Source organism: Microtus ochrogaster, unplaced genomic scaffold (assembly GCF_000317375.1).
Source record: "Microtus ochrogaster isolate Prairie Vole_2 unplaced genomic scaffold, MicOch1.0 UNK1, whole genome shotgun sequence".
Taxonomy (NCBI): Eukaryota; Metazoa; Chordata; class Mammalia; order Rodentia; family Cricetidae; genus Microtus; species Microtus ochrogaster.
The window spans coordinates 38,726,047-38,748,100 of NW_004949099.1; the positions used below are offsets into that span (position 1 = coordinate 38,726,047).

The 22,054-nt window shown below is 46.5% G+C and overlaps 1 protein-coding gene across 2 annotated transcripts in view; it reads left to right on the forward strand.

The window, feature by feature from the left end:
• The window catches only part of Ano2 (anoctamin 2), a 353,619-nt gene that overhangs the window by 79,414 nt on the left and 252,151 nt on the right, over positions 1-22,054 (forward strand). For both annotated transcript variants that reach the window (XM_005365256.3, XM_013352922.2), the window contains exons 4-6: positions 12,995-13,146; positions 15,861-15,915; positions 18,567-18,618. In XM_005365256.3, coding sequence (XP_005365313.1) covers positions 12,995-13,146; positions 15,861-15,915; positions 18,567-18,618 — 259 coding nt within the window. The remainder of the gene's footprint in view (positions 1-12,994; positions 13,147-15,860; positions 15,916-18,566; positions 18,619-22,054) is intronic.

The following is a 22,054-nucleotide window of genomic DNA, read 5'->3' on the forward strand; positions in this document are numbered from 1 at the left end:
GAATATCTTTCTTTATGTTGGGAAAGTTTTCTTCCATAATTTTGTTCAAAATATTTTCTGGGCCTTTGAGCTGTAACTCTTCTCCTTCTTCTATTCCTATTATTCTTAGGTTTGCTCTTTTTATTGTGTCCCATAATTCCTGAATGTTTTGTGATAAGAATTTGTTGGCTTTGCAGTTTTCTTTGATCAGTGCATTTATTTTCTCTATGGTGTCCTCAGAATCTGAGATTCTTTCTTCTATTTCTTGTATTCTATTGATTATGCTTGTTTCTGTAGGCTCTGCTCGTTGATCTAGATTTTCCATATTCATCTGGTCCTCAGCTTGTGTTTTCTTCCTTGCCTCCATTTCAGTTTTCAATTCTTGAACTGTTTCCATTACCTGTTTGATCATTCTTTCTTGGTTTCCCAGGGTATTATGTACGTATTTACTCATTTCTTCAAATTTTTGGTTATACTTCTCATCCATTTCTATAAAGGCATTTTTCACATGTTGTTTAAGGGACTCTATTGCTTTCATAAAGTCTATCTTTTCCACTTCTTCTGTGTTAAGGTGTTGAAGACCTTCTGTTGTAAGATCATTGGGTTCTGGTGTTTCCATGCTGTTCTTCAGATTATTGGGTGAATTCTTGCCTTGGTGCCTGCCCATCTCCTCCTATCAATGCTATCTAAGAGGTCTTTTAAAACTGGTTCAGGTTTCCCTGCTGGCCAGGGGCTCCTCCCACAAAATGCCCTCGCTCTGTTTCCTGGTTCCTGCTGGGGGCCAAGATCCCTCTCACCCCTCAGAAGGGTCCCCAGGAATAGGACCCGGCTCCTCCTCTGCCAGGGACCCCGCCAACCAAAGGACCACCTCCTCGATTCAACCTTAGTGGGGAGATCTGCTCTCGGTGTTGCGCGGTCCTGTGTCCTCTGCTCCCACTCTGGTCCCAGCCAGTCCCAGCCGGCCGTGGAGGGCGTCCTCCAGCCGCCTCTGCTGCGTCCGGGTCAAGATTTGTTTCTTGTACTTGTTTAACAGAATGCTGATTGGCCAGTAGCCAGGCAGAATGTATAGGTGGGATGACCAGGCAGAAGTACAGGCAGGACAATGAGAACAGGAGAATTCTGGGAAAAGGGAAGCTCAGTGTGCAGTCATCATCCAGACAGAGGAAGCAAGATGTGATTGCCTTGCGGAAAAAGGTACCAAGCCACGTGGCTAACACAGACAAAAATTATGGGCTAATGTAACTTATAAGAGTTAATAAGAAGCCTGAGCTAATAGGCCAAGCAGTTTATAATTAATGTAAGCCTCTATGTGTTTATTTGGAGTTAAACAGATGTGGAACCTGGTGGGATAGAAACCTCTGTCAACACCCATATATCAGTCCAGGTAGCACATGAAATGAACCATCCCAAGAGCTGTATTTTAAATCCCTTTGGAGTTAGATCTTTGCAATTGAACGAGTACTAGGATAGAAAAAGTGTGCCCAAGTCCTGGCTTTGGACTATGTGAAACTGGGCTACTGGGAAAATGGGTCTCTTTGGATGTTATTAACCGAAGATCTTAGGAAAAGGTCACTCTGGATCCAGTGTGAGCCCTAAGTCCAATGTGCTTAGGAGAGAAAGGCACAAGGAGATTTGGCACAGAGGTCCTCAGGGGCTAGGGCTACAAGAGAGCCAGGAAACACTTGGGGACATAGGAAGCTGGAAGGAGTATAGAAAACCTTTCCCTTGGTGCCGTTATGGTGGATATAGCCCCTGACCCTTTCATTTCAGACTTGCAACTTTCATAACTCTAGGAGAACAATATCAGTTATTTCAAGTCATTTGGTTTGTGGCAATCTGTGATGGCAGTCCTTTAAAGTGAACACATCCCTTTTGGCAGGAAGCAGGAAATGAATGGCTCAGGACAGGGGCCTTTGGTATTTTTTGCTCTGCTTACCAAGAATCTACTTGGCAGAGTCTGAACCTTCTTCACTGCCCCCTGCCTTTGAGTCTGGAATGGACAGCTCTTTGTCTATGTGTCTTCCTATTTGAACTTGGCATGTCTGTGGCCACTTCTCTACATTCTGTTGCTGTCAGATGAGTCAGGAGGTTTCTTACAGGGATAATAGAAAGGACCCAGCATGGGTACCATCAAGAAGAGATGCTTATTTAACATTCATTTTCCATTCTTATATTTCCAAAAACAACCACCAGGTTGATAAAGTAAAGGCCTGTGCCTTAACAAGAGGCGTTTTCAGATAAAGACATTTGTGTAATTTAAAGTCCATTCAACTCTTTTAAATGCTACACTTGACTTTGAGAAGAAACGTTTCTGAGGCCATTTTGAACAATACTGATCAAGATGAAGGACCTTAAAATCAAGACTTGTAGTTATGAAGCACATGGACAAATCCTTGAATCAATTGAATTTGAAATGATAAAATCATACCATGCACTGAGCCAGTTGGTTAAAGCCTATGTGTATTATTCTGTATGACTTCACAATATGAGTTAGATAAGGTCTCACTTTAGCCCCATCTTTTAGATGAGGAAACTGGTTCTCAGTGAGGTTAATAAACTTATCCAAGGTCTCATAGCTTGGAGGAGAGGTCCAAGGACTTAAAACCATGTCCACGTGACTCCAACTAGTCTCTTACTTTACTGAAATAAAAAATCAAAATCCTCCCTAAACAAACTAACAACAACAACAAAAAAACCCTGCCATTGGATCAGACTGTGCTGTGTAGTCTGGAAGTACACTTTTCAAGGTTTATTGTGTAGAACAATATTCTTGGGTTTTCAGTGAAACATGTCTGTGATCTGACATGGTCAAGAAGCATTCATTGTTGCGTCTTATCTGGTTTATTTTTGTTGTTCTTGTGGGATTCCCCACAGTGGGAGTGGAGGTGTCTCTGACTCTTTTGCCTGCACCTGGCTCTCTTTCCCTCCTACTGGGTTGCTTCTACCCAGCTTAGGGTTTGTGCCTAGTCTTGCAGCTTGTTAAGCCGTATTGGTTGATATCCCTTGGAGGCCTGCTCTTTTGAGGGGGGGAAACAGAAGGAGTGGATCTGGGGGAGAGGAAAGGTTAGGAAGCACTGGGAGGAATAGAGGGAATTCCTCCAAAATGGTGATCCTGCCTTCAGGAAACCTCAGAATGAGATTGAGACAGAGAGGTGTCTTCTCCCATTTTATAATCCTCTCTAGTTCTGGGACTAAGGGCATGCATCCTACCACTTGGTTTCTGTGGTAAGATAGTGTGGCTACCAGGATTAAAGGTGTGTGTCATTGTGGCCTGGTCTGTAAGGTTGGCCAGTGTGACTGTTTTACTTTTCTGATCCTCAGGCAAACTTCATTTATTAAAATACAAATGAAACGCCACTACACAGAACTGTCTCCTGTCAAGTGAAATTCAGTCGTAGAAACTACTCCTTTCCTTCTTCAAGTGGTGATTTGTTTACTCACTGGGATTATTTTGATACTTTGGTAAACTTAGAAAGTCAAAGTCAGGAAATCTGGGTGCAGAGGGCTACATCTGTAATCACATCAGAAGGTGTCTTTAGGATTTCTATTGCTGTGACGAAACCATATCAAAAGCAAGTTGGGGAGGAAAGGGTTTTTTTGGCTTATACTTCCACACCATAGTCCATCATTGAAGGAAGTCAGGACAGGAACTCAAACAGCGCAGGAACACGCAGGCAGGAGCTGATGCAGAGACTATAGAGGGGTGCTGCTTACTGACTTGCTACTCATGGCTTTCTTAGTCTGCTTTCTTATAGGACCCAGGACCATCAGCCCTGGAATGACATCACTTATATTGGACTGGGACCTCCCCCATCCATCACTAATTAAGAAAATGCCCTACAGGCTTGCATACTGTCTGATCTTCTAGAGGTATCTTCTCAGTTGAGGCTTCCCCTTTTCTGATGAATCTAGCTTGTTGAAACGTCAAGTTGACATGAAACTAGTCAATACAGAAAGACGGCCAGACAAGGGAATCATGGGTTTCATGCCAGTCTGGGCTACATAGTGAGATCTCAAAATAAATAAATAAATAAATAAATAAATAAATAAATAAATAAATAAATAAATCAATCAATCAATCAATCAATCAAACCCCCAAATAAATATAAAAGGTCAGGAGAAACTCCATGACTTTTCCTGCAGTTAGCAGAATGTAAATCCTTGGTTGTGGGGAGAGGAGTCACTGCCCAGTCTTTGGAATGCATCTCCAGGCAGACTCTAGTCTCATCATCAATGAAGCTATAGCTATAGCTGTTTACATTGGGATGACTGGAGGTGGGGCTGTCCTGTTGTCATGGCCCAATCTTGAGCATTTGTTTTTAATATAGGCACGCTGCACAGGGAGAGTTTAGATTTCCTATCTCCATGCTTTGGTGCATGCTCTTTGATTACTCTTTAAATAGCCGGAAAGAGGGCAGAATGTTTTGACTTTTATTTCGCTGACAGCCATGCTTCTCTGCTTCGCCATCAGCAGCAGAATGATGGTGCTTACACTCTGTGGTTCTGGGGGAGAAGCTGAGATGGGATAGGGCTATGCAATAATGATGCAGATGACATAGGTCTGTGAGCAGAGTAGCCTAGCCCAACGCCTGAAGACAGTGAGGTTAAAAATGCAGGGATAAGCGAGGTACAGTGGCTTGTGCCTGTAACTCTTATACTCAGGATGCTGAAGCTCGATTGTTTTGAGTTCCAAGGCAGCTCAAGCCAATAGTGAGTTCCATGCCAACCTGGAGCATAGGGTGAGACCCTGCTGTAAATCAAACATGAAGATGTTTTAAGACATGAGTTCAGACTCTGCTGTGTTTAACACCCAAAATGGAAAAGAAAAATGGAAATAAATGTTTTTTTTTAAATTATTAAAGCCTTTAAGTCATATTTGTATGAATTGGGTAGATAGGGTCTGGCCGGCAACTGGGCAAGAGGCTAGCAGGGCTACAAGTGGAGAGTGTGGGCAGGCTGGTCATCAGATTCACAAGGGGGCAGTTTGGAGAGAGATGGGGCTGTTAGCAATAAAGTCAGAACAGAGGGAGTAGACCAGGACACAAGGTCCAGTAGGGACATAAGAACAGGGGGCTCAGAGAGGCCATGCTACCTTTAATGTCACCTCTCTTGCCACTGTGGCCAAGCACCTGACAAGAAGCAGCATGAGAGGAAAGGGCAATTTTGGCTTGTGGTTTAAGGGACTTGCCCGTCGTGGTGGCAAAAGTCTAGCAGAGTTCATGTGGACAAGAGTGTGTGACTAGGACTCTCACGCCCAGGCAGACCAGGGAATGGAGAGCAGAGAAAGCTGGTGCTTGATCAGATCCCTCCTTTTTATTATTCCTGAATCCTTGGCCTTGGTAAGCCTCTGTCCACACTCAAGGTGGATCTTCTTTCCTTGATTAAGTCTCCCTGGAAACAGCATCTCAGACACCCATCAGTGTGTCTCCATGGTGATTCTGAGTCCAGTCAGGTGATCAATCACCACAGCATGTTGGTGAAAATGATCAACCATCACACTTTATCCATGAAAATGAAGGTCAACAATCACAGCATGTCTGTGAAAACCAGATCGACCATCACAGCTTGTCCGTGGAAACGAAGATCAACCATCGCAGGGTGTCCATGAATATATGGAAAGGAGTTGACAAGGACGAGAAGCAGAGAAGGGAGGGACCACCAACTTCTTGCACTTGGGGGCTGAGGAATGGAACTCCTAGCTAATATGAGCTTTTGCTGTGACAAACTGACTCCTAAAAACAACTGTTATGTTTTTGAGAGTTCAAAAAGCTATAATCACATGGTTGGCAGCTTAGAATAGGCTATGATGGGCATACTTGCACCATGGACATCATCAACATCCTATTATCTGGAGATCCTTATCCATTGACCAGTCTTCTACTGGTATGAACCTGAGAGTGAGACTCAGGTGCAAAATCACAGTGTGACCTTCTGCTCCATTTATCTCTCACTGGAGGGCAAGGAGAAACCTGAAAGATGGACTTCTTGTCCCAGGCATGAAGTGGTTAGAGAAGGGACAAGGACATCAATGTCCATACCAGGGATTCCAAGTAGATTCTGTCCTGCTTGGTGTAGACACTAATTTCTCACCATAACTTGACTTGTTCACTCTACTAGGATACATCCTCCATCCTTCTAGTCATCCTCTATCCTTCATCATCCTCCATCCTCCATCCTTCATCATCCTCCATCCTTCATCATCCTCCATCCTTCATCATCTCTCATCCTTCATCATCCTCCATCCTCCTAGTCGTCCTCCATCCTTCATCATCTCTCATCCTTCATCATCCTCCATCCTTCATCATCCTCCATCCTTCATCATCCTCCATCCTTCATCATCCACCATCCTTCATCATCCTCCATCCTTCATCATCCTCCATCCTTCATCATCCTCCATCCTTCATCATCCACCATCCTTCATCATCCACCATCCTTCATCATCCTCCATCCTTCATCATCCACCCATGTGATGAAACTCTCTGAACATCACTATGCCCCAGATGTTCTGCTAATGCGGTAGTGACTACAGCTGTCCTCTGCTCCTGATGACTTTTATGTGGTGAGAATTCAGCATTTTATGGCTAGTTGTAAACTGAGAGACACTCATAGGAAAACAAGAGGGGTGTACAATGAGTGCCAATGGGAAGGAACTCATGTGCATGACGGTGGGGGAGGATTTGAGCTCAGATCCGAAGGCTGGGCAGGAGTTGGCAAGTTGGGAGGGCCAATGAGAACATTTCTAGAGAGGGAGAGATTCCCAGGTCCCAACAACAAAAAGACCGCCTGTGGGGAACTGAGAGGAGTCGGTGTGGGTCCAGCACAGACTGTGAGTGGAGGAGGATGAGATTGAAGATGGAGCTGGGAGGCACAGCTCTTAAGGGGCCTTGTCAGCCATGTAATTTAAAAAGCTTGGATTTTATCCCAAAATTTAAAAGTCAGCAAACACTCATTCATGTGCAGAGGACATGCTGACAACAGAAATAAAAACCATAAACGAATACCGAATTGGACAACAGAGAAAGAACATTTATTTTTGTCAGCATGCTACCATTCTCATGCAGCGTTTCCGCCTACGGGAAACTCAACCTGTTTGCACAGGTAGAGCAGTGAGGGGCTGCTCCGTCTCCTTCCAGCTCTAGGTTTACAGCTGCGCTTCGTGGCTCCTGGTGCCGCTTCCATTTTGGTGGGGGATGGCTTAACACTTGCGTGCATGGACAAATGTGCTTATGGGCAGTGAGTGAGGACAGATGTTCAGCAGCCTAGAACTCCTTAGGGCTGGTTCCTCACGACTTGGGGGTGAAAACGGAGGGGCGACTTCTGAGCTTCTTAGCTTGGCTTCCTCCTCTTTTCTTTGGCTGCGCAGCCTTCCAGCCTTGCCTACTTCATGCCTGTGTCCTCGCCCCGTCTTGTCTGTCTCACGTCTCTGCCTGGCTCAGCTTTTGGGAATTGGAGCAGAGGGCACGAGGTCATCTTTAGACTCTCTGAGTGCTGAGATGAGAAGGATGCTAGAGAGAGTGACAGCTGAACCAGTGTTCTGACAACTGACAGGAAGAGACAGAAACTAACAGGCAGAGGGACAGATAAATCGGCTTTACCTCTAGTGACATGGTGTGTCAGATGGGGCACACTGCCCAACTTTAGGCCTGGCCTGCATTCTGGCTGGCTCACCTGTCCTTCCATTTACAGGAGAGCTCCTCTCAGGCCACTGTAGGCAGTGACCTAAGTGTCACCGGGTGATAGCATTTTTATCTTACCTTGCTATACATTTGTCTTTTCTTTTTCTATGTAAACACACACATACCTTGGTGTATGTGTATTAAGTTTGTGTTGCTTACGTCAGTTTTCTCATCTGTAAAGTGGGGACAATGACTTGTATGTTGTCCAAGACAGACATCCCTAGAACCTTGGCTCCCTAAGTCTCAGGAAAGCACGTGATTTTAATGCAGAGAGGAAACAAATCAGTCCCGGGACCACACTGCTGTGCCTGTCTGGGGGGTGGGGAGATGGAGAGAGACAAGGAGGAAGAAAAGAAGAGAAAAAAAAATCTCCCTGAACCCCTTAGACTGTGACTGTGGGGCCAAAGCAAGCTTTTATGAGAACCACATTTGATCCCAGAAATAAAAAATAAGAGCAACATACTTTAACGATTATTTATGATTTCAAACACATGAAAGGCGCAACGTGTACCCAGGGAGGCGCATCGTGTGCCCAGGGAGGCATAATGGAGAACAGCTGGCTAACATGTGTCTCACCATTTCTGAGGATATTCATAATTCTCTGATGTCCAAGAATAACAGTAATAATGATACCACCGCTGATTATTAATAATAATAAAGAGCCTTGAGTATCTTTCTGGGAAGGTAAAACGAGAACCTAGGCTGCTGGGTTTGCTTGCTCGAGCCTCACTTGCTTCCTCCTCTGGGGCAGACCGTGGAGCTTAGCCAAGGATCAAAGGCCATCTGGGAAGAGTCCTAGATAGGGCATCCAGGGACCTGGGTTTCGGGCCCAGTGTTATATCTGACTGGCAAGTCCTTGTCCCTCTGGGCCTTGGCTTTCTCATCTATAAGGCAGAGGTTCTGTTCCTCCCTGGTTGGGTAGTCAGTGTCTTCGTGAGCTCTGATGAGAAGCTGCTGGTGGTGTAGGTACTGGATGCACTGTGATGCCTTCTGTAAGGGGCAGGGTTCATGTTGGAGTTGTTCTCATCCCTGCACATCCCCAGCTCTTGACACCAGCAGCTATCAAGCCCGGGATCTCTGGAAAAGCCTGGACGTGCTTGTGTCATGAATGTGCGTTCCGTTCCTTAAGTGTTTCAAGTCATGGCTATGCTAGATTTGGGGAATACTGTCAGAACTATTTAGCCCAGCTTCTTCCCCCTTTTATGACTTGTTAAGTGGGTCTGGAGGAAGTCTCGGTGCAAGCCTCATTATCCACTACTACTGCGTAAACCCGTGTTTGGCCAGTGCCCCAAGAATTATGGCTTTTCCCATCCTGCTGGTAGAAATAGGTGCCATTCTCAGCCCTTCCAGATGGTTCTTTTCCTTACAGGGAGTCATTTTTCACACCTTTGCAGCTGAAGGCTCAAGGGTTACCTTCCAGTGCCCCCCCCCCCCGTGGTTCTCTGAGCTGGGTATCCTCTCGGAGAGTGGATGGAGTCTTGTCTTGATCTTGCTAGGCTTTATCCTCCTGCCCCTGTAACCCAGGGGATCTTGGGATCTCCTTGCTTCCCCTGACAGTTCAAGGCAGGGACCTGGAACAGCCCCACACATCTACAAACATAAAACATCTAGTATGTCAAGTCTGAACTGATAATAAAGACACTCTAGGCAAACAGAGAAATAAAAAACTTCAAGCTGTGTTTAAAAGGAGTTACATGGGCTTGCTGGAGCTTGGAGCTTAAGTGTTTTCTAAAGGCGCGAATATAAATGCTTGGTCCCTGGTGTGGAGGAGATGATGGGGAATTTAAGGTGAGGACATGTGCCTGGTCTTATTGTAAGCCTTTTCTCATTATTTATGACAAAATAAGCAAGAAAGTCACTCTCCTCTTGAAGTCAGCTGAAGTGTATCCCATACCCCAGCGACACACTTCAGCTTCCTCAGCTGAAGGTGTGGTCACCTTTCTTAAAGCCTTCAAACCCTCGGCACACCCCGGGTTGCCATTGTCATAGACTGCCTCATGAGTATCTTGTACATATCTTTTGCTCAGCAACTTGTGACTATCATGGCAGAGAAGAAAACAGACCTTTAAGACAGAATATCTGGATACTGGCTCTTGGTCTGTTCATCATGAAAAATTAACCCAATATTAGTAGCTTAATGATAGTCAAAACTTAGCAGTCAAGAGTGACTTTGTGGTCAGTGACTTGAGCAGAGGTGGGATCAGGATCGTGTGGCTTCCCTTGGTGGCAGTTGGGTTCTTTCAGTGGCCTGAGGTTCAAGGGCCTTTGTTTCCATATCTTTTGTTTGCAGGGAAGTTTGAAGGGAGTCTGGTTAGGTTCTTTTTCCTCTCTGGGTGCTCTCAGAGTGTTCTAGAACATGAAAGCATTAGGATTGGACTGGCTAGTGTCCTTTCTGTCATATTTTGCTAGTCAAGTGGCAACAAAACCCAGTTAGATTTGGGGAAGGAGCAGGAAGGGATGTTGTATCTTGAAATACAGGTTGTGTAGAACCTGTGTCCATGGTTAATACATTACAACTTTTCTGGAATTATGACATCTGTGCTTCAGATACTGCATACACAAACCTGAAAGTCTAAAGGCTGTAATGGGCACTGGGGGGATGGTGTAAAGGTTAAGAGCACTATCTGCTCTTCCCAAAGACCAGGGTTCAATCCCTGGTACCACACTCACAACTTTCATTTGCAGGAATTCAGATGCCTTCTTGTGGCCTCAGTGGGCACCAAGTACCCACATGGTACACAGACATACATACAGGCAAACACCTATAAAAGAAAAAAATAAATAAATAAAAATTAAAACTGTAATGTAGACACTAGTGGTCTCTGCAACATAAAACACACACACACACACACATCCCATGTGAACTATAACTATCAACGACCCTCATCATCATGACAGTGCGTCTGCTTCACTCAGGACAGAGCTCATTGAATGTTTAATATTCCGAGGCTGTGAAGGTAACTCAGTGGGTAAAGTGCTTGTCAAGCAAGCACAAGAACCAGAGTTCAGTCCCCGGCATCCGTGGAGAAAGGGTGATGTGGTGACATGCCCTCATGATCTCAGTGCGGAGGGGGCCGAGCCAGCAGGATCCCTGAGCTCTCTGGCCCACCATCACGGCGTTAGCAGCAATCATTTTTTGAATCCTTAACAATATCTAGTTGGGCTGTTGTCAAGCACCTGCTGTCTTCCATACATAAATTTTAATTAATTAATTAATTAATTTATTTATTTATTTATTTATTGGTTTTTTGAAACAAGGTTTCTCTGTAGCTTTGGTGCCTGTCTTGAAACTAGCTCTTGTAGACCAGGCTGGCCTCAAACTCACAGAGATCCACCTGCCTCTGCCTCCCGAGTGCTGGGATTAAAGGCATGCACCACCACCGCCCATAAATTCTTTTTAAAAAAATATGTTTTCTTCATTAAAAGTATGCTTTCATTTTAATTTTGTGGGAGCATCAGTCTCTATAAGAATTTGTCAATTAAATTGAAGGTATGAAAGGAGGCAAAGATAACAAAATTGAGGCCTTTTTAAACAAAATTTTTGCTTCAAATCTTTTCAGGTTATTTTTATGTTATTATTTGACTTTAACTTTCTTTTTATTTATTTGTTGTGTCTTTCACACCATGCTTCTTGATCCCATCCACTTCTCTGTCCCTTTGTGTCCACCCTCTGCCCTTGCAGCACCCCCCCAAGTAAAATAAAATCTATGAGAAAAAAAAGAAAAAAAAAGGGGAGAAAAATCTCGCCATGGACGCTGTAGTGTTACACAGCGAGTCACACAATAAACCCTTTCGTCCATACGTCTTTACTTGCAAGTATGCATTGCAAAGTCACTGGTCTGGTTGGAGGCCTTTGTTTTCTGCCACGCTGTTGATGCTGAACCTTCACTGGGACTCTTCTTGGAGAGCCTGTTGTTGCCCTGTGTTGTGAAAATTCTGCAGCTTTGGGTCTGTAGAACTGGCTCCTTCACACGCTCCAGCAGATCACACATGGGGTGGCTGTTGGAGTGGGCCAGCTCATAGCCCTGGCTACTGGGTCTGGGTAGTTGCAGCCAGCCAGCTCTCTCCAGTCCTCACCACCAGGGTGCGCTCCCCAGCTTGCCTGCCTTAGTTCACCCCTTGCAGCAGTGAGCAAGGGGTGGGGCCAGTTCTCCTGCTGTCCCGCCCTCAGGGTTGGTTCCTGGAGGCCAGCTCTACTGTGCTATCCAGGTGAGGTGCAGGGGCCACTCTCCCGAGTGCTGCAGTTGGTGAGGGGCAAGGACAGTTCTCCTGCCCTTATGACCTCAGGGCCAGCTCCCCCACCTTAGGGCTGTCTCACTCATGTCCCTGTCGACAGGGTCAGCCTTACTGGGCTGCCCAGGTGAGGCACAGGGCCTGTTCTGAGAGGACTGTGACCTGTTCTCCCATTCTCGTGCCCTCAGGGACAGCTTGCCCGCGCCCCTGCAAGCAGGATGAACTCGATCGCGCTGCCCAGCTGAAGTGCAGGATCCTATTTCCTGAGTGACCTTCAGCTGGTGAGGGCCAGTTCTCTCTAGAGTTGCAGAGAGCGAGGGCGGGGCCCACTCTTTAGAGCCCTTTAGGAGCCAGACATCAACAGAGGCTGCGGTTGTATCAGAACCACGAACCCAGACCTGGGTCCCAGCAGCGGCCCAGGCCCAGACATCATCAAGGCCCTGGAGGGCAACCAGTCACTCACCTCAGCCTGCTCCTCATCTCCTTGCCTCTTCAGATACACCTCTGTCCACAGGACATGACATATTTTGTCTCAAAACCGTACATTTGCTCACCGTAAGAGTGCCTGTTCGCCAGATGCAGTAAGGTCCTGGCTGGGTAGGCCTGGGTTTTCTTCTCACCCCAGGACTGCCCAAGCCTGCACATGGGTGTCCTTGTCCCACTTAGTCTGTCGTGGCACTGGGCAGAACCATGCCTCCTCCTCACAAAGAGATCCTAATAGTGCCCAACCACCCGGTACCTCTGGTGGATCCTGGTTGGTGCGGAGGTGTTGCGGGAGCCCTCTCGAGGGTCTCTATACACAAATTCTAAATGCATTTATCTAGTGGAGGTGTGGCAATTGTCTTTGCGGTGGGCCTGTGGTTTCTCTAGGATGTTGCGACTTTCTTAGAGAAAGTTTGAAATCTGCACGTTTCCTCTCACTGGTCACCACCGCAGCACATGGGACCCAGAAGGGCTTTTGAAAAGCAAAGACAACGGCAGCACCCTGCTTATTTCTCCTGCCCTCTCCCTTGCCCAGGGTATGCCCCCCAGGGACCTACGCCCCTTGCTCTTCTCCACATGTTGCAGGGGGCATTCGTTTTAGACTGGTGATTTGTTGTTTGTAGATGTACGAGATCAAAGCAGGAGGCAGCATCGCGAAGAAGTTCAGTGCCGTCCTGCAGACGCTCAGCTCACCCCTGCAGCCCAGGGTCCCCGACCACAGCAACAACAGGATGAAAAACCTCTCCTACCCGTTCTCCAGGGAGAAAATGTACCTGTGAGTATGGAAGTCACTCAGGCATGCGCGTGAGAGGGGATGGGGAAGGACCCACAGCCAATGCCATTCCATGCCTGAGCCTTGAGGCTTGGGAAATGATGGCCCTGGGACCTGAGGGCCAGATGAAGGAAGTAGCTGTCCTGGGAGAATAGTTGCCATGCCCATGACTATCCTTCCCTTGTGAAGTTATTCCAAAGAGTTCCAGACATGCATCCAGGGACATCTATCTGCTTCTTGGCCACTGGATAGAGTGGATGGAGAGCCAGGGAACAGCCTGGTGTACTGCAGAGCTCTGTGACATGCTCACCTCCCGTGGGGAAGCCCCTCTGCCAAACTTATCTGATTAGATTTTAACAATGTATGATGAAACCGAGGGAAGGCAAAGGAAGGTTCTGGATTTGTGTATCCCCATTGTCTACTCATGCCTTCCTTGATTCTGTGGAAATGCTTTTCCCACCTAGGAAGTGTGAATAAAAATCTCTCTATGGGAATGGCCATTTGGGAAACGTCTAGAAGGGATGACCGTGGTAGGATGAAAGTGGGAAATAAAAGTCGCACTAGGAGCTCAGGTGAAAACCTGAGGAATCCGGGGTGATGGGCTTGAGTGAATAAGGCCGAGAAGGGACACAGAGGCCCAAGGGGACAGAAAGAGCCTTGCTTTTAGAGGCAGTGTTTCTGTGTTCCGGAGAGAATGCCCCCAGTCCCCTCCGTGACTGATAGGAAGTCTCTGAATAGGCCTATGCTGTTTCACAGCAAGTCCACAGCCCCTTTGTGACCTTGTAACTGTCCTTCTGCTGCAAAGAGGAAACCAGATTTCCTTAGCCCAGGTCACTGCAGATGTACGTGACACAGTAAGGACCAGCATGTGCCTCTTTTCATGAGCGTGTATAATATGGTTGGTCATATATACTGTGCTTTATCACATCTTATCTTCCTCCCACGCCTACTGAACCCTTTCTTCCTCCCAGCAAGTTTCGTTAGTACCTCCGTGTCTTTCTTGCTTTTTGTGACCCACTGAGTTTACATACCTATGGATCAAGGGCTATATAATAAGGGCGTGGAATCTTTTCAGCAGCTACACCCCTGAAGAAAATGACACCCCTTCTTTCAGTAGCTACTAACTGCTAATGGCTCCTCAGAAGGGTGAGGCTTCCAAAGCCCCTCCCCTGTCTATGATGGAGTGTCGAGAGGCCTGATCTTGTGTTTCTCGAGTGCGGTAAATGACCATGTCATGTCCATGGGATTGATTATTCCTCCTACCTCTCCTCTAGTTCCTGCATTGTTTCCTGCTCTTCTGAGTGGTCTCTGAGCCTCGGAGTGGCTGACAAGATGTTCTGTGTAGGGGCGAGCAGTCAACAGACGCTTCTGCTCAACATTTATTTATTTAGACCAGTTATGAGTCCCCACATTAGCTTCCACTTACTGAAAGAAGCAGCTTTTCTGACCCAAACTGCAAATGCCTTTAGTCTTGTATATAAACAAATGTTTGGAAGGTAGTTTGTCAACATGTCCACTCTGCAAAGACACAGTAGCAGGTTCCCCTAGGGCCTAAGACCTTCTTGCTATGTGTTCTTGTCTAGGTCACAATACCGGGCATAGAGCCCCCCTCAAATCCAACGAGAATGTGACAGTCATGCCCTTATTTTACATTTTGATTGACAGATCAGTGTATCACACAGGGTCCACAGCTGGTGAACCTGCTGCTGGTTCTGTCTTCAGATTCTTCCACACGTTCTTCCCCTAGGTTTTCATTCATGTGGATGCTGTGCTCTGGTCAGCTCTCTCCCACACAGTGCCCTTTGTTCCACTTCTGCCCTCCTTTAAGGCCAGTTACTAACCAGGTTTTTTTTTCTTTCTGGAAAATTCTATTCTTTTCAAGCAGAAGCTGGTCTCTGTCTTTGACCTTGCATAACCACAGGCTACACAGTCTCAATGCTTTCCTTGACATCAGTCACTATGGCATACGTGACTGGTAACTCCCAGGAGACTAAGGAGAGGGTTGCATAGTCTGTGTCCTCATCAAGGACATTGGTGTTGCGGGGTTTTGTATTATTGTTTGCTATTCTGAGACAGGTTCTTGCTGGGCAACACGGACTGCCCCGGAATCCTAGGTCCCCCTGCCTGTCTTCTATGCATCTGGATTCACAGGTGCTTCTGCTGCTGTTGTTCAGTGTACAAAAACTCTCAGGCCTTTCATAATTGAGTGTGGTATCTACTGATGGAATGACAGAATACAAAATGGAATTTTGAAAGACGAATGATTGTAATCTCTATACCCTTAAACTAAGCTCATTTTTAAAATTTTTTTCTTTTCGCTATCTTTGTCCAGGCATGGGTATATTTCCCACCCGCTTTAATTTTGAAAACTTATAGTGTAATATTTTATATCACAGGCTTTCTATTTACAAACTTTTCATAGTTATAATTTTCACCACCTTCATGGCAATCTTACATATCAATTTTGAAGTTGAATAACTTTGTACTGGATATTTTTATAATATTTTCCTTTTGCTCATTTATTTTCATTATGAATAAGTCCTACAACGAGTTTACAGAATTCCTGGGTCAAAACAATCATCCGTGTTGTGTATCCGAGTGTGTGAGGGCTTTCATGTCTTGCCGTGTTGTAGGAAGTTTGCCCTGGGCTGTGGGGACAGCGGTGTCAGGGTAGGGTAGTGACATAAGCTCACCATTTGCTTTCTCGGATTCTCTAGGTACAACATCCAGGAGAAGGACACCTTCTTTGATAACGCTACGCGGAGTCGCATTGTAAGTAAAGGGTATGCTGGGTTAGTAAGGGCTTTTGGGAAATGCTGGGTATGTGGTTAGCAGGGTATTTCCTTTCCCTCCCTGCTGTCTCTCATCATTATTTGACCGGAGTTGCCTAGCAACTATAAGGCCATACCAGTAGTACAGGAAAGAGCAAACAACTCATCTGCTAAGGTTTGAGAGGGGTATTGCTGCTTATGACCGCTTCATGCAGACCTTTCTTAGAGTCGTAGTAACAGAAACTGTCAGAGATCGTAGAACTGGAAACCACTTAAGACGACCCCCTTGGCTTAAAGCGAAAGAAACTGAGGCTCTGATAGGCAATTCATTAGAAAAAATCATATAGATTGTTAGTATCCATATTTATATAGAGGATATATATATATATATATATATATATATATATAGCTTTCTATCTCTGTCTATTTATCTCTGTCTGTCTGTGTGCCTATCTATCTACTGATGACTGGAATAGAACTAGAAGTAGTCCTGATTGCTGGGATAGTGTGCCTTTTATAAACTTTTTCTCCTTTAAACCCCATGGCAAGGACTCATGTGATTTTATTTCACAAGAAATGTTAATTAGCCAGTTTGTCCTGGTAATAAAACAGAGTCAATATTCCTGATTATAGCCCTCCCTCCCTCCCTCCCTCCCTCCCTCCCTCCCTCCCTCCCTCCCTCCCTCCCTCCCTCCCTCCCTCCCTCCCTCCCTCCCTTCCTTTTCTCCTCCCCTTTCCTTCCTCTCCCCTCTCTTTTCTTTCACACCAAATATTTTGTTTGTGCTCAGCGTTCCATTCTAGTAAACATCTGGGTCTAGCCTCTGTTGTGTGGCTCCATCTCCAGTCACATGGCCTCTCCATTCACCCGTCAGTTAATTCTCTACCATTCCTGAGAACACACAGCCAGTGGGCAGAGGAAGGCGAGAGGGACCAGGACTTATACCACCATGTGGGAAGTGCAGAATAATACTCCTTAGGAAAGACCTTATATTTCCAGTGCTAAGTAAGGGAGAGAGACGTAGAAGGCCTTTCCTGCCACCTGGATGCTCTGGATGCTAAGAAGGGTCAGGGAGCAGACAAAATTACTGAGCATTTCCAAGACACACAGACAAATGACCTTTACTCTTGTTTTCAAGATGCATAAGAAAATATCTCTAGTCCCTTCATGCCATGTTTTAGGAAGAATTAAAAAAATGGGCATATTATTTCTTTTCCCTTCCTATGGAAAGGGGTGTGAACTTCCTATTTTCTTCGACGCTATTATGAGTCAATTAATTCTCGACATGGCTTGGCTCCCACACTGTGGGGGGAGGTACAGGGTGTGGAGATGAACTGATCATGGCAAAGTGCTCGTAAAATAGCACAATGCCTTATAAATGCTGTTCCCAATTATTGTTGCTATTGAATTACTGTTGTATTAGAAGCAGGATTAAGCACTCTCGAGCCCCATTCTGCTGGAAGCTATTTATTTACCACTCCCTATAGGTCTGTGGCCGGAATGCAGGAGTGTGAATAATGACAGGGAAACACATCTTTCACTCATCCTTCTTCTAGAAGCTTCCTTTTCTATACTCTGCCTTTTTCTCAGTCTACCCCAAAGTATGAGAAGGGCAAAAAAGTGCCTTGTGTTTCCTCCTGACCACCCGGCCTTCTGACTTCTCCTGTGCATGCCCCTGTGATTGTTTTCTGTCCCTCCCCCTTCCCCACTTCTTGGTTGGCCCAGTTATCTGCTCCCTTCTTTCAGATAGGATACCCTTGCTTGGCCTGGCTGAGGTTTGGGACCCATCAGGAAGCCATTAGATGGCCTCCACTGAGTCACCTCTAAGAGTGACTTGTCAGCAGGGAGCACGGTCCCTGTGAGAGAGAGCCTCCACAGAAAGCCTGATGGTGTAAGAGTTCTCTAGAGCTTTTAGGCTCGTGAGACTTGAACCTCAACAGAGAAGGTGACCCGCAGACTGCCCAGCCCACTTCTTCTGGAGAAGGAAGCAGCTTTGACCAGGCAGGGTGAGAACTCAGGAACAGCTTGGGCAAATGAGAAGGCTAGTGTAGGTCGCGCTCTTCAGCACCAAGCACTGCCAAGTTCATGGTCGTCCAGAGGTTTCTCAGGCCTCTGTCAGGGTGCCCCTAGCAGAGGGACAGAACTGCTGATGTGGAATCAGGCCCCTCGGTGTCTGACTGTATGCCCTGCTTTCCCAGCATGCTCTCGGGCTCTCCTAGTTAGCATGTGCCTGCCTCTGACTGGTGGAGGAAGCAGGTCTTGTAAGGGTTCCCTGAGGTCCCCACACAAAAGAAGAGAAGTTTGTCTGGGAGGCAAACACAGACACTTCCCTCCTGGCCCTCAAGAGGTCTGTGTGTCGTAGGCTGCCTTTGTTTTCCTTCCCTTCTGTCACTGCAGACAATTTATAGCCTTTTATTGATTCATTTCTTTTCCAGGGTGGGAAGGAATGAGGGGTGTGTGTGAGGGGTTAAATTCTTTGCTTCCTCAAAATACTCAAGCCTGAATGGGTTTGACAAGTAGGCCATGAGCTCTGCACATGCTTCTTATCCCCTCCCTCCAAATGAGGCCTGCGTGTCTGTCCCAGCCAGCCTGCCTCACAGGGTGGTGACGCACATGGTTCAGGCGTTCACAGCCCGGCTGTCCTTCCCTTTTAGGTACACGAGATCCTGAAGCGCACAGCCTGTTCTCGAGCCAACAACACGATGGGTAAGGACAGTACGGTGGTCCATGAGGCGGTGAGGGGCTGGGGGCGGCCCTGTCAACGCCTTCCTTGGTGGGCAACAAGGAGCGCAGCAGACCCATGCCCCACAAGCAGGGCTGCTTCAGCTTAGACTGAGCATCCAGTCAGGGCTGTGGAGGGTAGGCGCCTACTCCATGGCATGTCTTGGGTACTCCCCAGCTGTGGAAACCTCTCCCAGACCTCTAGCTCATGGTGGGAGGTGGAAGTTTCCCTCCTCTTTCTAGTACTGCATGCATCTCACTTTATTTGGATCATTCAACTGCAGTTCTCTTGTCCTAGGTCCTAACCTGCTCAGGGAGAGGGAAACTGGGACAGGGGGTCAAGGCAGGACCCAGGGGCAGGAACCGAAGCAGAGTCCGGGAAAGAACACTGCTCACTGTCTCTCTCGTGGCTTATTCAGCTGCTTCTCTTACACAGCCGAGGCTTACCTACCCAGGGGTGACTCTGCTCACAGTGGGCTCAGCCCTCTTACATCAATGAGAGAATGCTTCCCCAGACAGGCCCACAGGCTAATCTGATGGAGGCCGTGCCTCAGTTGCGTCCCCTCTTCCAGGGTGACTCTATCTTGTGTCAAGTTGACAAAGCTACCAGTACACAGTAGTTTTAAGTACCTACAGCCAATTTTCATGTACTGTTTTTAGGAAGAAAAGTAGTGGTTTTAGGTGGGTCTAGCCAATTCAATCTCTACATGAAGAGACTACTTCCTCCCCAAGAGAGGGTAAATGACTAATCTAAGACTATACAGCAAGGGGCTGTGTGGTCCAAATGTGCTTTTCTTAAGCCCAGCATCCTCTCCACGGTCACTGGGGGAATCCATTCGCCTTGCAGTATGTTTTTCAAGCATGAGTATTTCTGCACCCTCGGATCAGGAGCCTCAGCATCTCAGACAATATACACACCAAGGCAGGCAGTCTGATGCTAATGGCTAGTTCAGAGATGTGTATGGTGGCAGAGGTGAAAAATCTCCCCAATTTTATCATTATTTGTTCCCAGATCAAGCCACCGGTCCGTTGATTCTCCCATAATGCTCTCTTCTTGGGGTTCCTACTCACCTCAGGATCCTTCTTACTCATCCTCCCTACTCATGGCTTTGATCCGCAGACAGTGAGCCCCGGAGGTGTGTAGAAACCACTGCTTATGCCCTCTGCCCGTATGCACCTAGCTTTCTGCCCTGCACAGTCTACTTAGTTGACTTTATCTAATGAATTAATTTTACAAATGCTAAGCCTTTGAGCCCCATAGCCATCCCTGGCGAGTTCCTGACTGTGTTCACAGACGGTGACTTAACCTTTCTGCAACCCAGCTTCTTTTGTGTGGGATGGAGATCATGAGCGATCTTTCAGCGTTTTCGTAAAGATTAAACAGGCAACTAGGAGTTTGCTTTATAAACTGGGAAGTCCTTCAACGCTGGGGCTGTGGGGAGCGATAATCCCCAGGATTATTGGAAGGTCACAGGAAGCTGCCTGCTTCAACTGATTCTGTTTTCTTTTGCCTTTTAGGACTTAGTGTGTGTGTGTGTGTGTGTGTGTGTGTGTGTGTGTGTGTACGCACATGTGGTCTCAAAGTCAAACATTGTTAGGATTTTGTTGTTGTCCAGTACTGTTTAAAATTTTACTTTCCTCTAAGACACTCAAAGGAGCATCTACTTTGAGTATCTGCCGTGTGTCAAATGATGCCACAGAAGCCCAGGAATGCCAAGATGAACTTGACCTATTGTCTACCATTAAGGGGCTTCCAGTGCAGTCACTCAGCCAGGCGTGTAAATAGGTAATCATGAGATAACGCAGCAAGTGCCGTAATTGTCACATGCACAATGAAGCAGGAGTACCAAGCAGGAAGCAATTACCTTACAGACCGGCTTCTCAGCGCCAACAGACATTATCCAGCATCCGTTTCGGGGCTCCTGGAGACAGTGGCAAGCCAGGAATTATCACCAATTACAAATCACAGTTTGCAATTACAAGTTGCAATTACAGGGAACACAGAGGGCTTGTCCAGGGCCACATGTTGAGTTAGAGTTGTTTTAAGTGGATCTAGAACTTGGCTGCTGTAGCACGAATTCTAATTAGTCTTAAAAATAAAAACCCAGAGTCAGTTATAGGGGTGAAAGCTGAGTGATCAGAGAAGCAGGGTGGCCAAACTCTACCTCTACCAATACTCAGATCAAAGGGGCGATTCTGTCTTCCTTCTGCTTCCTCAGGCTGCCCCTCAGACTGACTGATGCAGACTGTTGCCTCAGCTTATCCTGAGCTCTTGTCTCCTCCTGCCTTATATTCCTCTCTCCACCCAGCCATTTCACTCCTGTCTCCACCTCCCTAGTGCTGGGATTAAAGGCATGTAATCCCAAGTGCTGGGATCACCTTTATGAGAACCCTGTTTCTCTTTTAGACTGGATCAGTTTCGTGGAACTCAGGGTGGCCTTGAATTTACAGAGATCTGTCTGCCTCTGTCCCCCGGAGTCCTGGGATTAAAGGTGTGTGCCACCACTGCCTGGCCTCTAGTCGCTTAGCTCTGCATGCTGATCTTCTGGAGAGCTTTATCACCACAGGCAGCCCTGGCTCTGGTCTTGGGTCTTGTTCCTACTCCCTCTGAAGCGCTATGAGCCCGTGGTGGAGCCAGGGTGAGTCTGAGAGCCAGTTCATCACTCAGCAGCTGCTCACATCTTCTCTTTATAAAGAAGGATGGCTGAAGTGTGCTTCTCAGCAGAGGGGGACTTGCAAGGCTGTCCTCAAGTGGTTTGGCTTCTGCCTGGCACAAACTCAAGCCTTTGGAGCTCTTTGATCAACATATTAATCTCCCTTGGTAGATCAGAAACAGCGAAGAACATGATAGGGTCAGAAACAGCCAAGAATACACTGTGAAGCTTTGACATAACGTGACCTCTGAACCAGGAGATGTATTTAGATTTTCTGGCCTATCTCTCCAATTTCTGAAGAGGTGAAGGAAAAGCACAAATGGGTAGAAGTGACTGACTTTCTCCAGAGAATTGCTGTCCCATAAATGGAAGAGAAAATGAGAAAACAGAACTGTATTTGGCATTGTAGGCATGCCCCTCCCCGACCTGGACCTTGGCCTTGGGTCTGGCCTTCTGTACAGTCGTTACACTTGTGACCCATGTACAATGCTTTGGCCTCTTTCTCGTCGTATTTAACTGCAAAGTCAGAAACAGGAAACGGCAGTGAAGATAACAGCGATTCAGCAGCCCTCCCGCTCAGTACCATCACGCGTGTTCTTTGCAGACAATACATTTTAATTGATGCCGGGTTTCGGAAAGCACCAGCCTATTTTATAAGCTGCATGTAGCAATTTATTTATATTTCTGTCTTGTTCCACAACATTTCTGAAGTGGCTTACAAGGGAAACAATAAAACAAGCCTAATATAAATAATAAATTAAAAAATA